This window comes from Eptesicus fuscus, chromosome 2 (assembly GCF_027574615.1).
Source record: "Eptesicus fuscus isolate TK198812 chromosome 2, DD_ASM_mEF_20220401, whole genome shotgun sequence".
NCBI classification, from domain to species: Eukaryota; Metazoa; Chordata; class Mammalia; order Chiroptera; family Vespertilionidae; genus Eptesicus; species Eptesicus fuscus.
The window spans coordinates 71,275,956-71,301,640 of NC_072474.1; the positions used below are offsets into that span (position 1 = coordinate 71,275,956).

At 36.1% G+C, this 25,685-nt stretch overlaps 1 protein-coding gene across 1 annotated transcript; it reads right to left on the reverse strand.

Annotated features, from left to right (window-relative positions):
• Positions 1-5,480: 5,480 nt before the first annotated feature.
• AFP (alpha fetoprotein) lies at positions 5,481-24,924 on the reverse strand. The gene is made up of 14 exons (XM_028138127.2): positions 24,840-24,924; positions 24,003-24,054; positions 22,968-23,100; positions 20,740-20,951; positions 19,519-19,651; positions 18,296-18,393; positions 14,964-15,093; positions 12,595-12,809; positions 10,855-10,987; positions 10,216-10,313; positions 9,510-9,648; positions 7,737-7,960; positions 6,498-6,630; positions 5,481-5,525 (listed from the first exon to the last, which is right to left on the reverse strand). The coding sequence occupies exons 1-14, from the start codon at positions 24,922-24,924 to the stop codon at positions 5,481-5,483; spliced, it is 1,830 nt and encodes a 609-aa protein (XP_027993928.2).
• Positions 24,925-25,685: the final 761 nt, after the last annotated feature.

Genomic DNA, 25,685 nt, shown 5'->3' on the forward strand with positions numbered 1-25,685 from the left:
AAAAATAAAGAACAGGTAGATTAAATAGAACTAAGAAGAGCTATTATCTATAGGAGAAAGGAAGAACAGGAGAGAAGGGATAGATTCTTAATCAGTTCAGACTTCTCTAACAAAATGCCATAAACTTGGTGGCTTTTAAACCACAGAAGTATATTTCTTACAGTTCTAGAAGCTGGAAATCTGAGATCACCCCTCCAACATGTTCAAATTCTATGAGAGCTCTCTTCTAGGTTGTAGGTAGGTGGCTGCCTTCAGGTTATATCCTCAGAGGGGGGAAAAAAGGATATCAGGCCTCATGAGTTAGAAAATATTTCTTTCTCTTCAATTTTTTGGAAGAGTTTTTGTATAATTAGAATTATTTCTTCTTTAAATATTTAGGATAATTTACCAGTTAAGCCTGCAGGTTTCTTTATTTAAATGACCTTAAGGAAATTTTTCATTTCTTTAACAGATACAGAATTAATCAGATTATATATTTTTTCTGGAGTGACCTTTGGTAATTTGTGTCTTTTGAGGCATTTGTCCATTTCATTTAAGATATAAAATTTATTGGCAAAATATTTTTCAAAATATTCCCTTATTATTATTACTAGGGGCCCAGTGCACGAATTCATGCACCTTGAAAGGAACTGTGGACCGCAAAGCTGCGGTGGGCAAAGGGGCAGGTCTTGGCCCATCCTCCATGCCCCCACCCAGCCTCTCCTACCGTGGCCCCCAGTCCCCCATCTGCCAGAAGCTCCACTCCTGCTGCCACTGCTGCTCCCACATGCTGATGGTGCCGGCCCCACTCACACCCCGCAGTGGGAGCAAAGAATTTTCAGCTTTTTTGATTCATGAGTTCTTTAGAAATTATAGATTTAGTTCATGAACATTTTGGGGTTTCCAGAGACCCCACTATTATTTATTACCAATTTAATTCCATGCTCTCAAGCAATTCTCTAGAATCTCACTTAACTCTCTTCAAGGAAGACAAATTCCTTACATGGTAATCCATGATTCCTTATATGACCGGGCCAGAGGGAGCAGGGAAAAGTTTGGGAGAACTCATTCTTTTTCTTTTCTCTTTCAATTTTATTTTGTACTAGTGGCCCGGTGCACAAAATTCATGCACATTAAAAGGAAATTAAGTAGAGGAAATATTTTAATATTGCTATTTGCCCTTTCTCTATAATAAAAGTGTCAGAGATGTAAGAAAATTAGTAAAATATATATGAAAATCTTCCTTTTGTCAGAGTCTGGGGCATGCTGTGGGACCCAGAGTCAAGTCCCCGCCCTTCTGTGCATGCCTCAAAATCATGCAAGACCCAGACCTGGCCAGTCCCACCCCCATTGGGCGAGATCTAGACCCGGCTGGCCCCACCCCCATCAAGCTCCACGGGGCAGGGGGAACAGCCTCAGGTCCACCGGCCCAGCACCAGGCAGGGGGCGCAGCCTCAGGTCCCCTAGCCCAGGGTGAAAAGTGCAGCCTGAGGTCCCCCAGGCCAGCACTGGGGTTGAGGGAATGGCCTGAGGTCCCCTGGCTGGGCGCTGGGTGGGGGGGGGGAGGGGTGCAGCCTGAGGTCCCTAGTCAAGCCCTGCTGGGCAGGGGGAACAGCCTCAAGTCCCCTGCCCCAGCCCGGCACCAGGCAGCCTCAGGTCCCTAATCATCCCTCATTACGGGAACCCTGCCTCCGCTGTGGGTGCAGCCATCTTGTGTTACAGGAACCCTGCCTCTGCTGTGGGCACAGCCATCTTATGATGGTGTGATGGTTAATTTGCATATTACCTCTTTATTATATAGGATTGGTTTCAGGTGTACAGTTTAGCAGTTAGACAATCATATGCTTTTCACAGTGTTCCTCCTGCTATTTCCAGTACCCACCTGGTACCATAAACAGTTATTACAATATTATTGACCATATTTCTTATGCTGTAGTTTATATCCTCATGACTATTTTATAGCTACCAATTTGTAGTTTTTTAAAGTATTTTTATATTTATTGTTGAAAGTATTACACATATCCCGTTTGTCTGTTTGTTTGCTTGTTTGTTTGTTTGTTTGTTTTTTGTTTTTCCCATTGATCCCCTCAATCACACATCTGCCCCTCCCAGGCCTTCCCCACTCTATTGTCTGTGCCATGGATGATGCTGGGAGCTAATTCTTAAGAGAGGCTGTTCTATGCTCACCTGTTTTCAACAGTTTGTCACTCCCACAGGAGTTTTTAGTTTATTAATATCAGGAATGAGAAAGGTGGCATCACCATAGATGTTAAAATGATAACAAGAGAATATTTTGCCAATAAATTTGACAGTTTAGATAAAATGCGCAAATGCCTTGAAAGACACAAACTACCAAACCTCACTTCAGAATAAAGAATCTAATCCTGTTCACACCAGGCAATATGGTCACTGCTTCTGTTTCACAGTAGCAATACATCAAGTGATGGTCTTCTTTGCAATTTAGTGTACAGACAAGAGCACAAGTTAGATTCTAACTGCCCCTCCAACACATACCTATTCATCCTCTTTAAAGCCTGCTACCCTAGTCTCTCACCACTCTCCAACCCACATCACACATACACACACACACACACACACACACACACACACACACACACACACCCCAGATCTTTTCTTTGTGAAGGAGAAATGTGTTTTCTCATGTTTTTTATGTTAATTTTTAGACCCATGCTTCTTCCTCTCCCCAGTGTGCCTTTTAGATTATGAAGCTAGAAACCTCTCTAGTTCACCACCTTATAAGAATATACAGCCATCCATCCACATATTCAATAAATATTTATAGAATGTCTATTATGTTCCAGGCACTGCTCTCTATGCTGAATATAACAGAAGTGAACAAAACAGACTGGAATCTCTGACCTCATGGGGCTTCCACTAGTGGAGGTAGACAGAAAACAAAACAAGTGATGTGGGGCATAGTGATAATGGTATAATTTAAAATAGGACACTAAAGAAAGACATTAACATCCAGTAGATGATAATGAGTAGAAAGTGTGAGGAGGTGATGGAGTGAGCCCCACAAATATCTGAGGGCAGTTTTCTAATCAAGAAGAATCACAAAGGCAAAACTCTGAACAGGAAATTGATTGGTGACTTGAAAAACAGCAAGGAGGTCACTGGCCCGAGCAAAGGAACCCAATGGGAAAGGCAAAAAAGAAGAGGGCGGAAAGGGACCACCATGTAGGGACAGTGTACAGACTTTACATTTTACTCTGAGTGAGATGGGAAGACACTAGTGACTTTTAGTTAAAAAAAAAAAAAAAAACTGGCATGATGTGTGTGTTACAAGCTATTGAATCAGGTCCAAGTCCTGGCGAACCTATGAATGGGTGATTCCACAATGTTCTGTCCTCAACAGCCCTGCTCAGCTCCTGCAGATTCATGCTTATGGCTTCTTTTATGGAATCATCCATCTCATATTAGGTCTTTCTCTCTTCCTGATGCCTTCTATTTTTCCAACATTACTTTCTTTCCCAAGAACCCTGCTTTCTCATGATGTGCTCAGCGTGAGACAGCTTCAGTTTTGTCATTTTTTGCCTCCAGGGATGTTTCTAGTTTAATTCTCTCTAAGACCCACTCGTCTATCTTCCTGGTGGACCAGGGTATCCATAAAACTCTCCTCCAACACCACCTTTTAAGTGAATCAAATTTTTTCTATCTCCCTTTATACTGGCCCAACTTTCGCATCCACAGATAGTAATAGGGAAGTTGAGGTTGTGGATGATCTTATCCTTGGTCTCTAATGAAACATATTTACTCTTGAAGATCTTTCCTAATTCTTCCATTGTTGTTTCTCTGAGTCTCAATCTTCTCATGAATTTTTGTTTCCAGGCATAATGATGTAAAGAATCATTTCACTTAGTATCTTGAAACCAAAGCTGGAGCGGGTGGGGGCAAGGATACTTGAGAGGAGACCAATTAAGAAACTATTGCAATAACCCATGTGTGGTATGCTTGTGGCTTGTATTATAGGTATTGAGAAAGAGTCAAATTCTAGATGTATTTTGAAGGTAGAGCCAACAGACTTTGCTCACGGATTAAATGTAGGGGCGATAGGGGAGAGAAGAACCAGAGATGACTCTAAGGCTTGTGGCTGGGGAAACTAGAAGAACTGACAAGACAGAGGGAAACACAAGTTTGGGATAGAGAAGAGTTCAGTTGGGAATGTGCTAAGTGTGTGTTCTGTCTGCATTATCAACATGGAGATGTGAGGAAGGAAGCTGGCACATGAACCTGGAAATTAAGAAAAAAACCTGGGCTATAAATGTGTATTGTAAACAAATATTAATGTGTTGGTATTACTGCAATGTCTAGATGAGATCATCCAGAGAGTGAGTTTAGATTTAGGAAAGGCTGCTCTGATTCACTCCAATACTTAGAGGTCAGAGTTGCAGAAACTACAGTGAAGAAGACTCAGGAGGTGCAGCCACAAGATTGGAGGGAAATGCAAAGCAAAGTAGAAAAATGTTTCAAGGGAAAGGGAATGATCAATCCTGTCAGGTTGTACTGAGAGAACTCAAGTAAGCTAGAGACTGAGAAGTGATTTTCCAGCATGTAGGCCATTGTAACCTTGATTAGATGTTACCTTGAATCTTTATTTGTTTGCCTGACTTGTTTTTTCAAAGAAGTAAAAACCATTTAAAATCTCCAATTTACTATTGCGTTGATGTCAATTTGTCCTTGTGTTTTCTTTTTTTTAAATGTATTTCACTGAAACATCATTTGGCTCATAAATTTTTCCAATATTTTTATCATCATTGAACTTCCCTCTTAACCAAAAAAAAATGTATTTTTCTTATTTAATGCTTTCAAATTGAATTCTACTTTATCTTATTGTGATCTCAAATTAATACCTCTCAGAATTACAACAAAATCAGATGAAGTCCACGGATGTTGCAACAGACTTGAAAGAAAAATGTAAAGTACTATTTAAAGAAATCATCTTTAGGTTTTTATAAGTAAGCAAGTAGGAAAAAGGAGACATTTGAAGATACTTTATTTCTATGATAAGGAAATCTCACATAAAAGTCTTCATTATTTTATTCATTCATAAAAATTACTAATTTTAGAATTAAAAAGTTCACATTAAACCGTAAAGACATATTGTGTCTTCTTCTCTTCACCCTGTAATATGAACAAAAATATATTAAGTACTAATTAAATGAGTAAGTGCAGAAGGTTAACTGGTTCTATTATTTGATATCAGAGAAATGTTAGATAAATAGGAAGTTCTTCCGATGACATTCTCTGAGGCCTCTGAATCAACCTCAAAGAATTTTGAGCTCATTGAGTCACTAATTAACATTTTAGGCATAATTTTGTTTCAGTATCTTTAAAATAAAGATTTTTTATTGAATTGCATTTATTTGGTAGAAAAAGCATTTAATGGTAGTTGTTAGGATGTATTTCACTATAGATTGATATTTGGGAAATTTCAACAGTAAATAGCTTTGTCTGAACTTTTTGTTACCTGAGATAATTTAAACTCCCAAAGCAGCACGAGTTTTTGAAATCAGTTTTGGACCCTGCAAATTAAGAACAAATAAGAATCATTAGATAAAGAAATTGGTTACTGTTCTAGTCATACAGTTAATTCTCCACTATCCAAGGGTGAATTTGCAGGTTTATAGATGAACCAAGTTAAAAAAATTAAGATATACATTTCTGATGCCAACAAGCTGGGACAATGGCAGCCAGAGAGAGACAAAAATCCATTCAGATCAATAGTAGATTTTGTTTTTCCTACACTAATCTCTGAAACACAGCCACATACTGGTAAGTATACACACTCAAGCACATTTAATTATATTACCTATTAAAAGCTCAAGATTTCTAAATATTATATACAGTATCTTTGGAATTTATATTAAAATTCTAAACTTTTACACTAGGAAATAGACAAAATTGGCAAAAAGGCTAAATTATACAATATATTTTTTAAATGTAGTGATGCTATATTTAGATATTTAATAATATAAATTAGACTTACAAAATGTAGCCAGTTACAAAAAAAGCTAAAATTGCTAAATAATTAGATTAAGATAATTCCTAACTACTAGTCTGTTGATATTCAAAGCCATGTTTCCAAAGGAGTTCAAATATATTTTCTGTAAATATTCCCCCAGGATCCTGTTTGTACAATTCATTTGCTAATAATCCACTTAATATATTCGGCTGAACAGATAACTTTTATGTCAGAAACTATCTAAATTATCATCAATTCACCATATATTCACTTTATTACTTTATCTACTAGGAAATAAATCAAAATGAGTAATTCTCTTAATATATTTTAAATTATACTACTTCCTAATATTTGGTGAGAAAACTATGATTATTTTTTAAATGTCACCTAATTCTTCAATCTATTTCTAAATGAAATGTACATCTCTCCGGCATTATTTTAAAGTTATAGATCAGTGGGGTGTTCTTTTTCATTATTTGTTGCAGAAAATTCTGTACTAAGTATTTTGATTGTGAAAATGAGCTGCACATGCCTCTTCTGCAAAGCAGACTTCCTGTTCTTGACCTTGGCAGCACTTTTCCAAGAGGCCAGAGAAATCTGCAATGACAGCCTCAAGTTGTTCCTCTGATATTTGTGGCTTTTGCTTCACCAGGTTAATGAGAAACCTATGATTTAAAACAAAACAAAATGCGAGAGAAGTCTGTTATGCAATGATATTTTTCTAAAGGCTTTCTCGTAGAGAATATTCAGAGTCTTGGCAACCTTCGTCATAAACCCTCTTTCCATCATCCCATTCCCAGACTTAGCTCACACACCTTGTCTAATACTTTCATTAGAAAGACAGTCTAGAAACATGCCATGTGTTCCACTGGTCTGAATTTGTGCAGATTATAGAGGAAACATTACTTAATAGCTCCACCACACTTACATGTAGTGAAATACAGTCTATTTCTTAATAATCCAGAATATTGTTCCAATTCTCTCTTCTCAGAGGCCCAGATTTGCCAATACCTGCCATTCATAATTATGACACCCTTACCTGTGCACTAGCAATACTAACTGCCTGCTCTACTCATTGAGCAATGCTTTCATGTTGGAATTAATGTTGGATGGAGCAATAGGAAAGGCCTGCCAGAAGAGATAGCATGCTTACTGTACCTTGCAACACACCCCATATTTTAACAGAGAAAAAAGGGAATACCAGGTTTTCCAAAATGAAGGAAGACCATTTACAAAACAGGCGAGTATTAAAATGCATGGGGATTTGGAGACCATGCGTTTCATTGACTTGCATTACCATTACCATTACAGAATGCCTCCCACAATTAATAGAAATGTGCATTCCATTTCTTAACACCCACACTTAATGGCTGAATTAGATATAGATATTCTTTTCAAAGAGTCAATTATGTGAAAAAGGATTCAGTGGTGTTTTGGAATGAAAGTATCCAGACTTATTGTAAAGATATATCCTAATTCCCCAAAATAAATTGCCCATTTTCCGCAGTCCCAAAATAACATTACCACAATAGTTCCAGTAGAGACTGTTTTACAAACAGGAAATTGTCTGCCTTACTGATTTTTTTCCAGATCTACATTCCAGTGAGGCTGTGAAGTCACTGAGAGAAGACTATTTTGAAAGCCACTTTCAGTACTTTGGAGTAATGCTGTTCTCTGAGGAGCCCAAGAGTGTTGGGTGTGTAGCATAGAAATATCAACAGCTATTTGGTGTTGTCAGCCTTCTCCATGCTAGCAAATAACAATTTCTTACTGTTGCTTCATGGTTTGCAGTGCTACACCCTGAGCTTGACACAGATCCTTATGGAAGATGAACTTGTCATCAGAGAACGGTGGAGGGACGTATGTTTCATCCACCACCAAGCTGCTGAAGCACGGCCTCCTGTTGGCATACGAAGAAGTGCAGCACTGGCCAACAGCAGTGTTTATAGGCATCTCTCCATGCCTGATGCATAATTGGCCAATAATAAGGTCCGCCTAGTTAGGAGAATGGGAAAAAAGAAAGCAAGGGGATTGAGCATTCGCCATAAAATTGATTCAGGTTTCCAGAAAATTATTGCAATAATTTTAATATATTATAACTTAATTAATATTACAAGAAAATTTGCTGTCTGTATAGTATCATATATTGCTACATTGTAGATCCTTGTTTACCCATTTATTTGGGATGAACTTCAGCATTCAGTGACAGGTGTTCTATGGGTGATGTTGAAGATAGTCTCTTCAACTCTATTTTAGTTTTTTGAAAGATGCTTCCAAAGGGGAAAAGTGTCTTCCCTGACCTAGGAAATCAATACATGGCTTACATTTTCCTTGTTATCTGGTTGAGTTTTCTATTTTACTTTTGGGACCCGGAGAATCACCTTCTGAAGGTAAGAATAGTACAAATTTAGTCATTTCGTGTGTGTGTGTGTGTGTGTGTGTGTGTGTGTGTGTGTGTGTGTGTGTGTTTAAGGTTTTCCTAATGTGGAATCCTCCTACCTTCCATACTTCGGAGCTATTTTCAAGCACCTACTAATAACTAGTAATAAGGGCCAACATACTTTTTGTGTGCACATGTCTTAGGCTAGTCCTAATACAAGTGAGTTGGGCACATCATCTTTTAATAGCCATCTTATGAGGATGATATGCCAGATGGAAAAGCTCAAGCTTAGTGAGGTAACTATCTTCCCCAGTGTGAAATGACTAACAAATGTTGAAAATGGGAAGGGACTATAGTCAGAAGCCCCCCCGCCCCCTGCCAGAACACACTCTTGAACCATTCCACTATCCTACATCCTTGCATCATCCCAACATAGAGAAATCAATAAAAAACAAAGATGATGCTTAATCACAAGAAATTCTCCTTTTCCTTCTAATCTCTGGTGAAAAGTCCCAAGACATGAAGACTAACTGGCAAATCACTCCCCATCATTAAAAAGAGAAAAAGAGGAAAATGTGTATACAATTTTGGTCATAATTGTGACTTTAAGAAAAAAGATTAAAAAAAACTGTAATCATATGTAGGACACTGGTAACATCAGTCATTTTACTATTGAAAACGTGGGACTTACCCTGTTCTGTACCCTACACCCAAAAGGGAACAACTTATTCCTAAAATCAGAATACGATTATACTACAAAGGATAAAATTATAAATATGGCTAAAAAGAACATGACTAATTTTAATCCATCAAAAATGAAGCCTTTTTCTTTCTTTTCAACATTAAAGTAAATATTTAGTGAAGAAAACAAGGAAATCTTGGAGTGAATGATGTGTTGGCCAGTCTCTTCTCCCTTTACGTAAAGCTTGCTCAGACATTGTTGAATAAACTGGTTGCATTTCACCAGCCATTCTAGGACAGGAAGCCTGGCCACATGCTAACTGATCAGAGCTGAGTTCTCACACACCCTCCAACTGCAACTACATGAATAAGTCTACTAAAGTCACCTCCACACTGGTTTTTACCATTTCCTCTAAATGGGAATTTTGAGGCCCTTTCAATCAAACAGAGCAGAAACTAGATGAGACTAGACAAAACACTCACCGCTCCCTCACCGCAGGCCAATTGTTTCTCCTCGCTGAGCCTGCAACAGGTGGCTGCTGCGCTTGCCATTTTCCTGGTGTAGGCCATCAGCTCAGGGGGGGTCAGCTGAGGGGCTTTCTTTGTGTAAGCAACAAGAAACCTGAAAGGCATTTGTCACCAAATCCTGCTAAGTCATTCACGAGTCTTTGGACTCACTTCTCCAAGACCTTCTTTTGGTGTCAGAAGACATGAACTCAGCTCATTTTATCATCCACAGGGTATTTGGACTAACTTTGGAGATGCGATTATTCTAACAACCACCCCTTATACTCCTGTGATACCAACTTATCACAATGGGAAAGCAACCCCTGGACAGAAGGTTGACTCTTATTCCCAACCTCAGAAGCTTCATTGATTTTAACTTTGATCTTTTGGTGCTTTAACCAAGACAGACTCTGACAGAATGGATAGCTTTACTGCTTGATTTGGGGGAAATCAAAGCCGGTGCCACCAATCAGACTTCACAGGCCATGCATGTTGCTTCCTGAACCAGGGAACGGGGAGGGCTGCCTTCTCCCAGGGGAAATTGGGTGATCACATTATACTGACTCCCAATCTGAAATAGGAGCTGAAATTAGAGTCAGATGAGAGACCAATGTAGATGTATATTTCCCTCACGGGTTCATAATTTTAAATCACCAAAAACACTGCTTTAAAAAAAACATACGCATTTTGTAAGTAATATTCTCCTAGTTTCTGGAAGAGGCCACAACTTCGCTTTGCCAATGCTTGGCTCTCCTGGATATATTTCTCTAATTCTTCTTCCTGAAAATACAAACATTATTTCATACTTTTTTTTTTCTCTTCCTGGACACACAACTTTGTATGTAAAAATTGACCAATAATACTTTATTCTATGATGATATCAATCTTAGAGAAAGCTATTTTAGAAGGATTTTTTAAAACATTAAAGTGGCAAAGTTTGAATTGTGAGAATTAAAGCAAATGGACTTTGAGAAGATTAAGTTTAAAACTTTGTGAATCACCAAGTTATCTGATGACAGAATTCAATCTTTGGATAAAGGATTGTAGTTCTTTCTATACAAATCATTGCCTTTCTGGAGCTGTTAAAAATGATTATTTTTATTCTGTTCATCAAATAATTATGAGTAACATTTTTATTTCCAAAGTAAGCCACTAGTTGTTGACAACTAGTTAATAGCTATTTAATACCTAGATGACTAATTAATAGATATAGCTAGCTAACCATTAGTTAATAACTAGATAATTTCAAACTAACAGCATTTTTAATGGATGATATCTATCTAGTATTTCATATTCTCCCTACAAAGCTAGAGCAATTTACCCCTTTATCCTGGCATTCAAGAGGGTTTTGAGACTGGGAACACTTCTCCAACAACTCCTGATATCCTTTAGCAACTCTTAGAATTACTGGGACAGCAAACTTAGTATGTCTTCTTGAATATTCATAAGTAAATCTGAAATATGTGTGAAAAAAATCAAGTTATTAGAATTAAGAGATAAATTCTTCCTTTGTTATATGGCAAGCAGGAACTAAAATTCAAATAAATAACCCTGGAGATCAAATATAATTTAAACTATCTTCATGGCAAAACTATTAGTACAAATTATAATACCTCAAATTGTTTTAAAATGCTGTGTTTTGTCTTCTTTTGCAACCTTCATTTTGGCTTTTTAATTGTGGACTTTACATTCATTTATTCAACAAATAATTTTTCCAGTGCTAACTCTATGCAAGCATTCCTTTAAGCAGCAAATTTTCAATAATGTATAAGATAAAATGTCGACCTCTCAAAAGCATACATTACAGGGAGACAGAAAAAAGTAAACAAGAAATGTGTCATCTGACTTCCAGTGGTGATAAATCAATGAAGAGAAATAAAGGAAGGTAGAAGAGAGAAAAAGAGGTAACACCTAAGTTGGAGTGTGTAGTCAAGAAAATTCCTTCTGGTAGCTCTTTCAGACCAGAAACCTGGGTGAAGGGAGCCACACAAGTATCTGGGGGAAGATCATTCTCGGCTGTTAAAATTTCTATTGCAAAGAACCTTTCCAATTGAGGAACTGCTTCAATTACATAAACAACAAGCTGTGGACATGTACGGATATGTAAATTTAAAGATAACTCTTGAATTTACTAATTGTATTCCCAGATTATAGAAATGGGTTATGTGAGTTCTGCCACCAATAAATTGTCAATATGGGTTCTTAAATATTGGCATTGTTCTTATTTTGCATAATTTTATTTAGCTGTGCAAACAATGTGTGAATGTCTAATTTTAATGTAAAAATGGAGTAATATCCTGGGGGAATATTAAAGAGAAAATTGGTCCATTATTTTCATTACTACATTAGAAACAGACTCTTAAATTTAGACAGAACTTTGGAGATCATTACGCATAATGCCCTAAGAGCTGCACAAATTCCTCCTCTAATAGTGTCCATAGATATACACTGTACAATAAAGGAAAATGCATTGACTGCTTGTTCCCTTAAAGGCAAACAAAATGAGAACATACCATATCAATTACAACAAATTACTAGACTGCAAATGTCTCTAAAAACCTTTTCCTTACAAAAATAAAACATGAGTTCAATAAATAGCAAATAAACTCTCCTAATAAAAGTCCTTTTATCTAGCATTAACTATTGCATTATATTGAGGGGGGGTAAAATATGCACAGTGAAAAAGCACATTCTGAATCATGAACCCTTCTTTTTTAAAAATATTCACATCCTATCTGGAAGTTCAAAGGGGATCTTCCTATGAGCAATCCATATGGGGATGACAATGCTTCAGATTCCAGAGAAATTCATACAAAAATAGACTACAGCCTAAAAAGCAAGCATTTAATAATAGTATAGGTGAAAGTCCCATCAATAAAGATAGATTTTATTCCTTATTCCCTAGTTATCTGCTCAAATATATTTTGCTTAAGGACATTCTTGCATTATTCTCACATACCAAGCTAAAAATCCATAGCCTTCACCCCGCATTTCAACAACACAAAGCTGTCAGCTACATAATCTTTATTTGTGTGAATGTACATTGATAGAGTGTGTTTACCTTGCCATAAAGAGGTCTTTTTCCCTTGAAGAAAATTGGTTGAAATCTCTCTCTCCTAAAAACCTATTTAGAGTTGGAGATAAACCTTCAGGTTTGTCATCATTTTCTGCATGAATTATGCATTGACCAAGTTCAAGTGTGGGCAATTTGCAGCATTCTGCTATTTTGCTTGACAGAGTATCTTGTTGAGAACATATGTAGAACATAATTTTTTCCTGTGATAGAAAAAATAAAGCATACATTTTAAGGTTTAATGTAGAACCTCAGGGCCAGTTTCAGGGAGGAAGGAAGGAAAGTGGAAGGAAGGAAGGAAGGAAAGAAGGAAGGAGGAAAGAAGGAAGGAAGGAAGGAAGGAAGGAAGGAAGGAAGGAAGGAAAGAAGGAAGGAAGGAAGGAAGGGGGAAAGGGAACCATAATGAAAGTAAGGAAAGAAGAAGACATTTTACCTTGTCTCCTGTTTTAGTGCTTTCTCCCAATGTTGCCTTTCCTTACTCCTTTCTACCCGTTTATTCAATTTTTTTTAGTGTCTAAAACCTACTCGTTTAATAGGAAGCTTTTAAAAACAAGAGATAAATGTACTCCTCAAACCAAATTACATGCACATTTATGTATATATTTCTATTAATGTTGAAATTTGTTGCTAAATACATTTGCTGTTGATATAACATGGAGAGCAAACCTTCTGCTCTATCTTTAACAAAACAATCTGCAGTGACCCATAATGACCTCCAGAGGGCAGACTATCGATGATGAAATAGTTCACTTAAGTGGCCAGAAAGCAACAGAATGCACATTCCCCTGACAGGACTGAACATTCTGTGCATTCTCAACAGGGACGATTAGAACTCATAATTCGGTCATTAAAATCCAAATTACATACCATATTGCAATTAATGTTTCCACTTTAAAAGAAAAAGTGCTTATGAGTTCCAAAAAATTGAAAAACTAATTTTTAAATGACTATACAAAGTAATAAAATTGTCAATTAAAACTGAGAAAACTGACCTCAAAGAAAGACAAAATTGTTCTCATTTATTGTTCCTTATCTGCATATAAATACTTCTAAAAGGTAAAGTAAATAAAATAAGAAAATCTGTCTTGGTGGCAGCCCCCTCTCAGTTCATCTTCCCCCACTCCTTACACCAGGGTCTCTGCCTGTGCTCAAAGACTGTCACTCTCCCTGCAGTTGTGACTCCTTGCTAACTTCCAAGACTAGCTCAGCCAAATTGCCACTTAAATGAACATTTTACCTTCACTTTCCACCTTCTGGAAACCATGTTTAAGCCTTCTTGGAGAAGAAGGTGTATCATAGGACCAGAGAGGGAGTGATTTCAGAATAGACAGAACTCTCATATAATATCTAGGAAGCCTAGGGTTGGCCAAAATAGACCAATGCCACACTGCATAAATTGTGACTGACTATGGCATTCTCAATGGATTCTGTTGTTAGGGTGGTTTGGTCTTGGTTTTTAATTTTCCTAGAACCCTTTATTTGTACCTCTCTTTGGAATGGCTATATCTTTACCTTATAGAATAGTTTCTGTGTTACTTTGTTGTACTCATATACTAAATCTATTCTAATATATAAAAAGCCAGGGGCCATCATGACCGAACAAACAACCGAGCAGGAGGCTGTGTGGGGCTACCAGGCTGGCGGGGGGGGGGGGGGGAGAGGAGGGAAGGCGCAGTGAGGGACGACCAAATGACTGGTCCCTGGGCTCTGGCCATGGTGCAGCAGCGGAAGGGAGCTCTGGGCCCCAGCCAGGGCACGGTGGAACTCTAGGTCCCCCGCGATCAGGAAAGTGGCCAGCCTCCAGTTAATGTATAATAGAGTGTCTCCCAAGTGCCAGGAATTGTGCTGGCAGCCTACGGAGATAACAATAAACAAAAGACAACACCTATCCCAAGGAGGTCATCTGTCTTAGCTCTCCTATCAGCCTATAAATGCCTTTAGGTCAGCGTGTGCATTGATGACAAATGTCCTTTACAGTGGCTATTGCAGAGGAATTATTTAATATGTCTTTGTCAAATGGAAGAACAAATGGATGGAAACCAAATACATTAAAAGTAAAGAGTCTGCTCCCCCTCCCCAAATCTGATGTGGAGACCTTCTGAGATGGTTCCATCTCCTTCAGAAGTAAGAATGAATGGGTGCTGGACTCACAAGAGGAGAGCATCCCTTAAGTGAAAGGCAGGATCAACAAAAGACGGTTTGCTTCACTAGCACCAAGTCTAACTTCACTGAGTCAGCTAGCTACCATTGCCTGTGACCAGCTCAAGTCAGATAGCCTTCTCCCATTTAGAATGAGAGCAAAGGAAAGAAAAGGGAGTGGAAATATGTCTCTTTTTTTAGGAAGCAAGACTCCTCACCGCATCCTGCAGACACTCCAGCACGTTTCCTCTGCAGCATTCCTCATGTGTGTGAGCCACATCTAGGACCAGTTTCTGAATTTCAGTAAAATTAGTTTGGGGAAACTTTTGACTCAATTTTGTAATGGTTCTAGAGAGAGAGAAAAAAAAAAAAGAATTAGAAATAAATCTTGATTATTTATCAAAATTAAATAACATTTATCAAGTAGAAAAATAATTTCATTTCCAAAGACAAAGAACTGAAATAACCTTGTTGTTTCAAGAGGGAAAGAAAAGTGTTACAAGTCTTGTTGGTTGCAGCAACTTCCCAAGGGAGTGGCTCTGTAATTATGACCTGGTCCCACAAAAGGTTTGGAAGTGACTTGTCTTTACCTAAAACGCTTCCCAGGAATTTCAATGAAACCTATCTTTTTGCTGTTCGTCCTTGATGCTGAGCATTTAGGATCAGTGTAGTGAGTGGAGTGAAAAAATAGAAAAAGGATAAACAAGTAAGAAATGGAAAATTCCACGAGTATGACAATCATTTTTTACGTGGGAGAAAAAATATATAATTCTGAGAATACAGGGAGGGGTCTGTATTTGTAAATCAATAAAATGGGACAAGAAAATGGAGCAGAATAAACATTCTGATGTGTCATCATACCAAGACATGTAGTGTGGCCCAAAAGGAAGGTAAGACATGACATAAAAATATTTTTCCTACTGCATTTCATTAAATTTAAGAGATGTCTAGGTGAAACCCCTACTCCCTAGAGCAGCTGGTGATGCTACTACTAATGAAGATAAATTTTCTTAATAAATTCACAAGATTTAAGTTTAATCACTTATGGATATCAAATAATAAAATCATTAGAAAAGTATCTAATTTATAGTTATTACTAAGATAAATTTAAATAAACCAGTTAATGAATCAATCTTTACATTTCTAATAGAATGAGAGGGTAAAACATAAATTTGACCTCTCCCAAGAAGAAATTTCAGTCAATCTTGGACCTAACTCCATGTCTAAAAACTTTAATGTAGGCTTCTATTGTGTGCAATATTCTTAACTGTGTAATTTATAAGCAAATAAGCAAAAAATATAATGTGAATTCATATAATTAATACTTTTTGATTAGCAGCTCAGATGTTTTCCTATACTAGAAATATTTCATAATAAAATTTGAAGAATATTTTAACCAGTGTGTAATTTAAAAAATTTTAGCAGTTGCATTGAAAAGTAAAATAAAACAGGTTAAATTCACTTTAATAATATATTTTAACACCACATACCAAAAATAGTGTAATACAGAGAACAGGTTGATGGTTGCCAGAGGGGAGGAGGTGTTGGGGGCTTGGGTAAAAAAGGTGAAGGGATTAAGAAGTACAAGTTGATAGTTACAAAATAGTCACATGGATATGAAGTACAGCATAAAGATTATAGACAATAATATTGTAATAACTATCTATGGTGCCAGATGGGTACTGGAAATAGCCAGGGAATCACTTTATAAAGTATATGATTGTCTAACCACTATGCTGTACACCTGAAACGAATACAAAATAATATTGAATGTAAAATTTTTAAAGTATACATTATCTTAATGTGCAATCAACATTAAAACCTACTAATGAGATATTGTGCATCCTCTTCTTCATACCAAGTCTTTGAAATCTGATGTATATTTTACACTTAGAGCCCAGTTTCCCATTTGCACTAGTGACCTTTCAAATACTCAGAAGCTACGTGGGGCCAGCGGCTGCCATATTGGATAGCACAGCTCTAAACCATTGGTAGTTCTGATTTTTATATCTGACTTCAATATTTCGTTGTCAGAATACAGAAAATTAAAGATCACTTACATAGTAGACAAATAGGTATAATGAAAATAAATCATGACAGGACCTAGAAAACTGGCTTCTGATGTCCAGCAGTATGCTCTTGGATAAAGTGCTTTAATTCCTGTGGCCCTCAAGTTACTCATATGTAAAATGAAGAGGCTGGACTAGATGATTTAACTGGATTTATATTATATTCCTCTTCATTGTAACAACAAAGATAGAAGAAATGAAATAAAAGTAGGATGGGTGGGTGAAAAGATTAGATAGATGATAGATAGATGATAGATAGGTAGATAGGTAGAAAGAAGATAGAATATCCTATATAATGAAAGCCTAATATGCAAAGTGTCTGGTCATCCAGTCATCCTGTCGTCCGGTCGTCCATTCAGCCAATCAATGTGTAATATGCTAATGATATGCTAAGGCATCTCAACCACTAGCTATGACATACACTGACCACCAGGGGGCAGACAGTCAACCAGTCACTATGACGTGCACTGACCACCAGGGGGCAGATGCTCTGACCAGTAGGTTAGATTGCTGCTGGAGTCCAGCTGATCAGGACTAAGTGAGACAGGTTGGACACAATCCTGGAGCCCTGTTGCGGTCCCTCCCAGGCTGGTCAACTTCCCGCGTCCCTCCCCGGTCATCATCGTGCACTGGTGGGGTCCCCCAGCCTGGCCTGCATCCTCTCACAATCCAGGACCCCTTGGGGGATGTCGGAGAGCCAGTTTCAGCCCGATCCCGCAGGCCAGGCGAGAGACCCCACTGGAGCACGGATTCATGCAACAAGCCTCTAGTAGATAGATAAAGTTAAATAGATATAATAGACTGATAGACAGATAAAGGCAACTTAAAAAGGGAGAAAGCAAATATGTCTAGTGTAAGAGTTAATATGGCCAATTGAAAAATTCCAAATTTGCCTTTGAGCTTTTTAGCAGCTGGGACAAGAACGCAAACTTCAGTGAGTAACATTGCTTTCATCAGTTAGAATACATCCTAGTTCTTCACACATGATAATTTGTTTTTCTCCTGTGACTAGATTCTTATATTATTGACTCAAATGAATGTTTTCATGGAAAGCAGCAATTAACATAATGGAATTTAAAGCAGACTAGGAAGCAAAATTAATAGAAAAAAACTTGTACTTAAGCCAACAATATTAAGTGACACATCAGTGAAGGCTAATCTATTTTAAAGAGAATCTAGAAAAACAGCCTATGATGTATAATTTGATTACAGCCCAGGAATGTAAGATTATCTAGAATAGATCAACAGTATAAGTCTTAGATGCCCTCTCTAAGTATTTTCTCATCTAGATAAATAAATGTGAAACAGCAAATTGATCTATTAGCTTCCTTCCAATCCTAAGATTTCATGATTCTCAATCACATTAGCTCTCATCAAAGGAAACTGCTCCCTACAACAGTGACAAAAAGAAAATGAACTTAAATTACAAAATTGTAATTCTGCAGACCTCACCTTGTTCCCTAGATAGAACTTTAACTTACATGGCTCCAAAGGTTCGGGGTCCAAAATTTCTCATTACTGCACATACATGTTGATTTAACAAGCTGCTTTCTCTTAATTCTTTTGTAATTGATGCTGCCTAAAATTCGAAGAAACAAAGCATCAAGAAAGCATGTATTTTCTATTACAGCCTCTAACAATTTCCAAAACAATAGTATAGGTAAAATGTGAAACTCTATAAAATAAACTTTTTACTAAAAATTATAAATACATTTTTTAGAACTGTATTCATTTATTCATTATTTTAAGCTAGTTTATGTGCATCTATGCCACATAGATTTTTTTAAAAATATGTTAAAACAAAAATCTTACAACTTTCATATTTGGGATAATGAATAAACAACTGTAAGACAGATTGAAACCTGCTAATTTATTAAATGTCCGCTCAACCACAAAAAAAATAAGATTGTATCACAACCTGACATTCTGGAAATAGTCATAATTCTTTGAAAATTTTTGTTGTAGGGCTTCTGATGGCAAGTAATTAATTGTGGATCTTGTTCTAGCTCTCTGACCCTAAAAAAGCTATTCGCTTCTCTCAATCTAAGTTGTCTTGATTGTTAAATAACAATAACAACATGAGTTTGAACTGTGCAGGTCCACTTAAATGTGGATTTTGTCAATAAATACCTGTACTATTTGTTATCTGTGGTTAGGAGTCCACGAATGTGGAGTGCTGATAGTATGCATTGATCTCTGCCATTTTACATAAGGAACACCTAACCCTTATATTGTTCAAGGGTCAACTGGATCACCTGCACTTACACCTCAAATTTGTTCTAAGGATTAAAAGAAATAGTGAATGTAAAGCATTTACATAGTAAAGCATTTATCATAGTTTTCTTTTCACTATTTTCTCTCTTCTTCTGCTCCTCCTATTCTTCTATTCTTACTCTATCCTCTTTTACTTTTTTCTTTTACCTCTCTTTCATTTATCATCTCTACATTTGTCTTTCTTTATTCCCACCAGACTCACTTCCTTAATAATAAAATAATTTTGGCTGAATGAAAGAATAAATGAATGAATAAAAACAAAGCAAATTCAGGGGTTTTTTTTTTTAGCCCAAAGAGTATCTGACTGCTGAAATATGCTCTATTCTGGAAATGATCTTCTATACAAAGCATATTTCCATTTTTAACTTTGGTTTTAATGAGTCATAGCCAGATGAAAGTGTTGGTTCAGATATTCACACAAATATAATACCTTTGTTTGGAAGCATTCTATTGCATTTTCAGCTTTGCAACAAAGTGGAATTATTTTGTCATAATGAGCAGCCAAAGAAAGAAGTATAGGTGCATACAGGAAGGGATGCCTCCTTGCTATCTCATAGATGTATCTGTGAAATGAAATAGAACTTTAAGATTTACAAGCACATAAAATAAAGCTACTACTGCTTGGGAGTAGACTCCGAAATATGTTTAAAAATGCAGAAAACCATCATATTTTTTGTCCATGTGCTATGAAAAATTTTTCTCACTAAAAATCCCCAGGGGGAAAAATTGGACAACAGATACCATATTCTAATATGAGAACAAAACTGGCAGAGATGCTTACTATGCTTCTTATTAAAGTGTCATTTTCAGTAAGTCTACTCAAGGCTCAGGCAAGGCCAGACACCACCAAGTAAAATAGAAAGGTAGATTTGTTTTTCCTCATCAGTGCAGAATAGAATTACCTATCTTGTCAGTCTCCAGAGCAGATTTATTCTAAGGCCAGTCCCCCCCAGTTTTCTGGTTTAGGTAGCAACATAGGAGACACCAGTGATTAAGGGTTAGATACAGGCTTTCCTTACAGAGAACCTGGGTTCAAACCCCAGCTTGGGGTGTACGAGCATTGTGCCCTCACCCAATTTCTCTAATCTTCTAAACTTCAATCTCCTCATCTGCAAAATGGAAAGAGGAAGAAAAAGGAAGAGAAAGAGGACAAGGAGACTTCACAGGCTGCTGTGCGCATAAATCTGATCATGTGCATCAAGAACACATGTGCTTATAACATCCTACGTGCACAATAAATGTTAGCCATATTTGTGTAACTTACATATTCCTGGATCACATTTTTTATTTATTTAAAGGAAATTTGTTCAACACAAAACACCAAATATTTGACTCTGAAGAAGTCCTCTGTGAGGTACTAATACATCCTTGGGCAAACTAAAATGGAGAGAGTAGAAGGGAAAAGCCAAGATGTATCCCAAGAGGCCACAGGAACACTGGCAGGTCTGCTGTGTGGTCCCTGCTGCATCTCTCTGGCATGCTGAGGAAAGAAAGGTTCACTGAAAGCTGCTCACCCAACTTCCCAGTGCAGGACCCATTACTTCTCCTTCTCCGTGTTTTAGAGTGCAACTGTGATATGCAGAAATATTAGATTCTGCTTGGGACTGCTCCCTTTCTGGGATTTTAATCTACATCTGCATTGGATCCTTACCGATTCATGAACGTCTCCCTGTTTTCTTTATATTCTTTACAACTTGTGACAGGTTCTGGAAGCTGAAAAGGTGGGATGGATGCTGGAGAGGCCTTTTTATGCGCTAGTAAACAGTTATGTCTTTCTTCTTCACCTTGGCTGCAGCAGTGTGAAAGTCCATACTTTTCAGAAATTTCCTTCTCGTGGCAAATTTCTTCCAGAAAGACAGAGAGCTAGAAGAAAGATTTCTTTTTAATAAAAGATAACTTGACTTTTATTAAATCTGGAAAACACATTAAAATTTTTCTAATATCCAAAATCAGGAATATAGATTAAGGAAATAATTCCCCATACAAATTCCAACATATTTAGGGGTTTTTTTGTTTATTTTTTTCCATCACCATTTATCCCCTCATCCACCTCTACCCACTGCCTTCTCCCCCACAATCACCACACTGGATATTATTTTTAGACACACAAAAAATCTGAAATGCAACAAAAATAACATGGAACATTTTTCATGGGGCATAATTACAGATTTACTCAAAATAATTTCAAATGTACATTTTAAATATTTAAAATCCTTTTTTGTTGCCTTAACTTTACCAAGGTCAGATGATGCCACCAATATTCTGAAGAATGACACTGAGGAATACTGTGTTTCATTCATTTCAGGAAACTTTTAATTTAACTTTCAGAGTTGCTAACATTTAGAGAATTTGGGATATCTTAAGTAAATCTTCCAGTACCTAATCTACATAAAAAAATCATGCCTTTAACTTGATAAAGATAAATCACCAATCTGTAAAATTACGCTAAATCTCCCCTCTGAGATAAAGTTGCAATATGGAATGTATGATGTTGAATTTATACACATCCTTAAAAGATTATCAGGACAAGCCAAAAATAGAGATGCAAAACAGGGGTCTTTATTAAATCATCAAATTCATATTAAAAAGTGCTTCATATCTTTAAAATGGCATCTCCTCTAAATATTCCAGGCACATTGTCTTTTGGTCACTTCATCAACCCACCATGACAAAGATTCTCTGGGCATTTTGTTCCATAATTAGGGTAGCTCTAGTCACTATAAAGTTCTTTTCTATATTGAAATAAAGTAACAATAACTGTTATTTATTGATCTTCTACATTAGAATATCCTTATACTGGAAAAAGTATTCATTATTTACCTGAAATTCAAATTTACGTGGACTTTAAATTTTGTTATTGCTGTTTGCTAGGTAACCCTATGTGCTATGCACCTCACATTCACTACAGTGCAGTGTATAGTGCTTCCAAGGGTACTAGTGCTGCAGCCACATGGTCTAGTTCAGTGGTCGGCAAACTCCTTAGTCAACAGAGCCAAATATCAACAGTACAACGATTGAAATTTCTTTTGAGAGCCAAATTTTTTAAACTTAAACTTCTTCTAACACCACTTCTTCAAAATAGACTCACCCAGGCTGTGGTATTTTGTAGAAGAGCCACACTCCAGGGGCCAAAGAGCTGCATGTGGCTCTCAAGCCGCGGTTTGCTGACCACTGGTCTAGTTGAAATCCTGATTGGATCTGAGCTCCCTTAAGCAAGTTTCTTCACCTCTCTATGACTCGGCTTCCTCAACTGGAAGACTAGCATCTATCCTTTGGATTATCATAAAGATTTAATCAATTTATATTTGTAAGCAAAGCTGATATTCTGCCAATAAGCCCCAGCCAGGGTCTCTTGGCTCACTGGACAGCCATTCTGATTCATCAGTGCTATGTTCTATATCATAAAATACTTTGAGTATAATATGTATGTAACACTCCTTAGAAAATGCCTGTCACTCTGTGCTTAATAAAAATTAATTCCTATTACTAGAATTATATCAATTTCCATGATAATCCTGAAATAGAAGCTATTATTATTCCTTATTTTGTAGATATGGAAACTAAAGGTTAAAGAAGTTAAGAAATATGCCTATGGTCACCCAGATACTCTTATTTCAGAACATTAGCTCCTAATCACCATGCTTATATTGTCTCTTTACAATAGTCACTCATTGTTTTCTCTTCTATCCTCTTTAGCAATTCAGAATTAATCTAATGCTTCTTTCACACAATAATTATTCAAATACTTAAATGTGTTTCTTATGCTATCCCTGTATCTTCTCTTCTGCATGTTAAATTTTGGTCAAATTTAATTTGGTCAAATAATAATTACTATTATTATAATTATTATTATTATTATTATTATTATTATTCACTCACCTGGTTTTCTAGACACCCTGCAGGCTGTTCATTGCCAGAGGGTTTCCCAATTACAGGCAATACATCTTTTACCATTTTGCTTACTTCCTGATAAGTGGCTTCTTGAACAAACTGGGCAAAAAATATGGTAGCTCTGAAACAAAAATACATATGAATGCTTAAGAAGCACCTTGCATCAAGTTTAGTTTTCACTTGTTTTTGTTTCTGTTATGTTATGACCTATTTAGGGGGTAACCTTTGCTAAAAATTCATGTGAAATTAGGTTCTAGCCATCCAAGAAAAATATAATTCTTCTCTTTGTCCTCATTCCCCACAAATATACACATATCTGTTAAAAATCAAAATAAGTGAGTATTCCATAAGAGTGGTTCCTCCTCTTTGCAATGCAACTGTAATCAAGGATATCTATATTCTTCATAGTTTCTTTTAAATTTAAACAAAGAATTGATCATCAGACATCTGCCTGTGTCTACTCCCAGCATGATCAAGGTCTGATTCAAGACTGAGGTGCTTGTGGGTTGACCCAAAGTGTTGCTTTAGCAGATCTCTGTGTGCAAACAGTAGTAGTAACACATTCCTTTAAATTCCTTATTAGAAACTTCAGAAGTGTGGTACAGAAAAATAGCATTCAAAAGAACAACACACCATATTTAAAATAACAGAAAATCTAATATTTAATCTCTTCTTTTTTTTATTACTAGGATTTAAATAGTATTCAAAATAGAGAATATTGCAATATCATTTTATTGGTATTGATGAGAAAAATTCCTGAATTCTTTTTGGTTGCCACTGATCAGATACTAATCTTCAGTATCTAAAATCTGATTTGATTTGTCCCATGGAATTGCAAGAAATCTAGAAGCTAACATCTAGGATGTAGGCCAATGCTCAACCTCTTCAATATCAACCTGATATTAAACATATGTTTTTATATTTAAAAAGACACTCATAGGACTACCCAATTTTATTTAATTACTTAACTAAAATTATCATTGCTTTGCATGTTTAAAGTGGATCTACACAAGCAAAACTTACAGATCAGCTAATTTCACCTCTGCAGAGCATTGGGAAGAATCCAGTATGGAAGCTGGAAAGCAAAATAAACTTCATGAAAAATGGTGTTTTCAATTGCAACCAGGAAAGTAATCATTATTACATGTAAATGTTTGTATTTAAGTTAGAAGTAAACAATTTTAGAAATAAGAAGACATTAAGGATCATTTATCCAAACATCTTAATTTTGTACTTAAGAAAACTAGAAAACTAAGAACCAAAGTTAAGAATAATTTATAGTAGACTTAACACTAAAAATCCATATTTTATATCTTCTAATTGTTTGTTTCTCCCCTGTACTGTGATGCTCTAGTAGGCTTGGAAATCAAGTGATTAAAATTATTAATTTTAGCCATCCTTTTGAACATATTTACACCATAGTTTGCTTGCCCATTTGTATCCCAGTCACACTATTTCTTCTTCAGTTAAATAATTCATTTTTCTCTAAAATAAAGAATAAAGATGTTACTTATATTACTTATTTTACCAGTCTGAGGGGGGTTTGCATGTAATGGAACCAGGATTATGGTCTGATATATATATATGTAAATAGGTATATCAATTGAATAAATACTGTACAAAAATGAATTCAACATAAAGAATAAAAACCATTCAACAGATAATGTTAAACACTGCCATAATTTTGTAAACCTCTTGTAAAGTTACAAGTTTATCATGCATTTAAAAATATTCACTAATTAAATATTTTCCCCTGTGTAGAACAGTAAGGGTGATAAATAAATTAATACAAATGAATAAATTCAAATTTAAGAATTTTAATATAGAGAAAATACATAAAAGTAAAACAAAATATCTTACCTATTCCATATGCATTGTTATGCATTGTTCTGGATTCAGTAATATTTAGTAGGAAAATTAAAAGAATTGATACCACCCACTTCATGATTATTAGTTATTTCGTTTTTGTTGGCAAAGGTCAGACAAGAATATTGAAAATCATGCTGAAATTCTTTTATACCCTTCTCAAGCAATGCCTGTTAACTAGTAATCTTTTATTGGTGTATCAGTTACTTTATTTCCTTAGGTTGAAATGGACAACTTGCCAATAATTAACAGCACAAGGATTATTTGTATTTAATGTTCAAGGACACAGACCTCTTTTGGGTGGAAAAAGAAAAAAACAACTTGCAAATTTATCCCATGTTGAAAATATTAACAAATATTCTTCTCAAACTACAGAATATTCAAAGACATTGTTTTTCCTTAAATTGTACAATAATTAATTCCTTTCAAATTAAAAAATGAATGAGATAATTAAGAAAAGAGACCAGACTTTGTATGAAATTCAACTAAATCCATCAATTCATAAAAAATATTAATTGAATGCCTATCACATGCCATGCTCTGGACACAATGGCCAACTCAGGGTTTCTCTGAAGAATCCATTGATTAATTATTATGTTGCTGTTTAGCTCAAAATTCCTTTTCACATGATTCATATGCCAATAAGATCCATTTTTAAGTATTTGGCATACTGTGTATGGTTTAATATAGAAAGCTTAGAGAGCAAATCCTCGCAAACCAAGTCCTATCATCATTTTATTTGTTACAAAATAATTTTGTATGTGTGTCAAACTTTGAAGTGGGTTCATTTAGCAACTCAAGATAATTATGTTAATACTCAATAAAGTGCACTTATGAAAG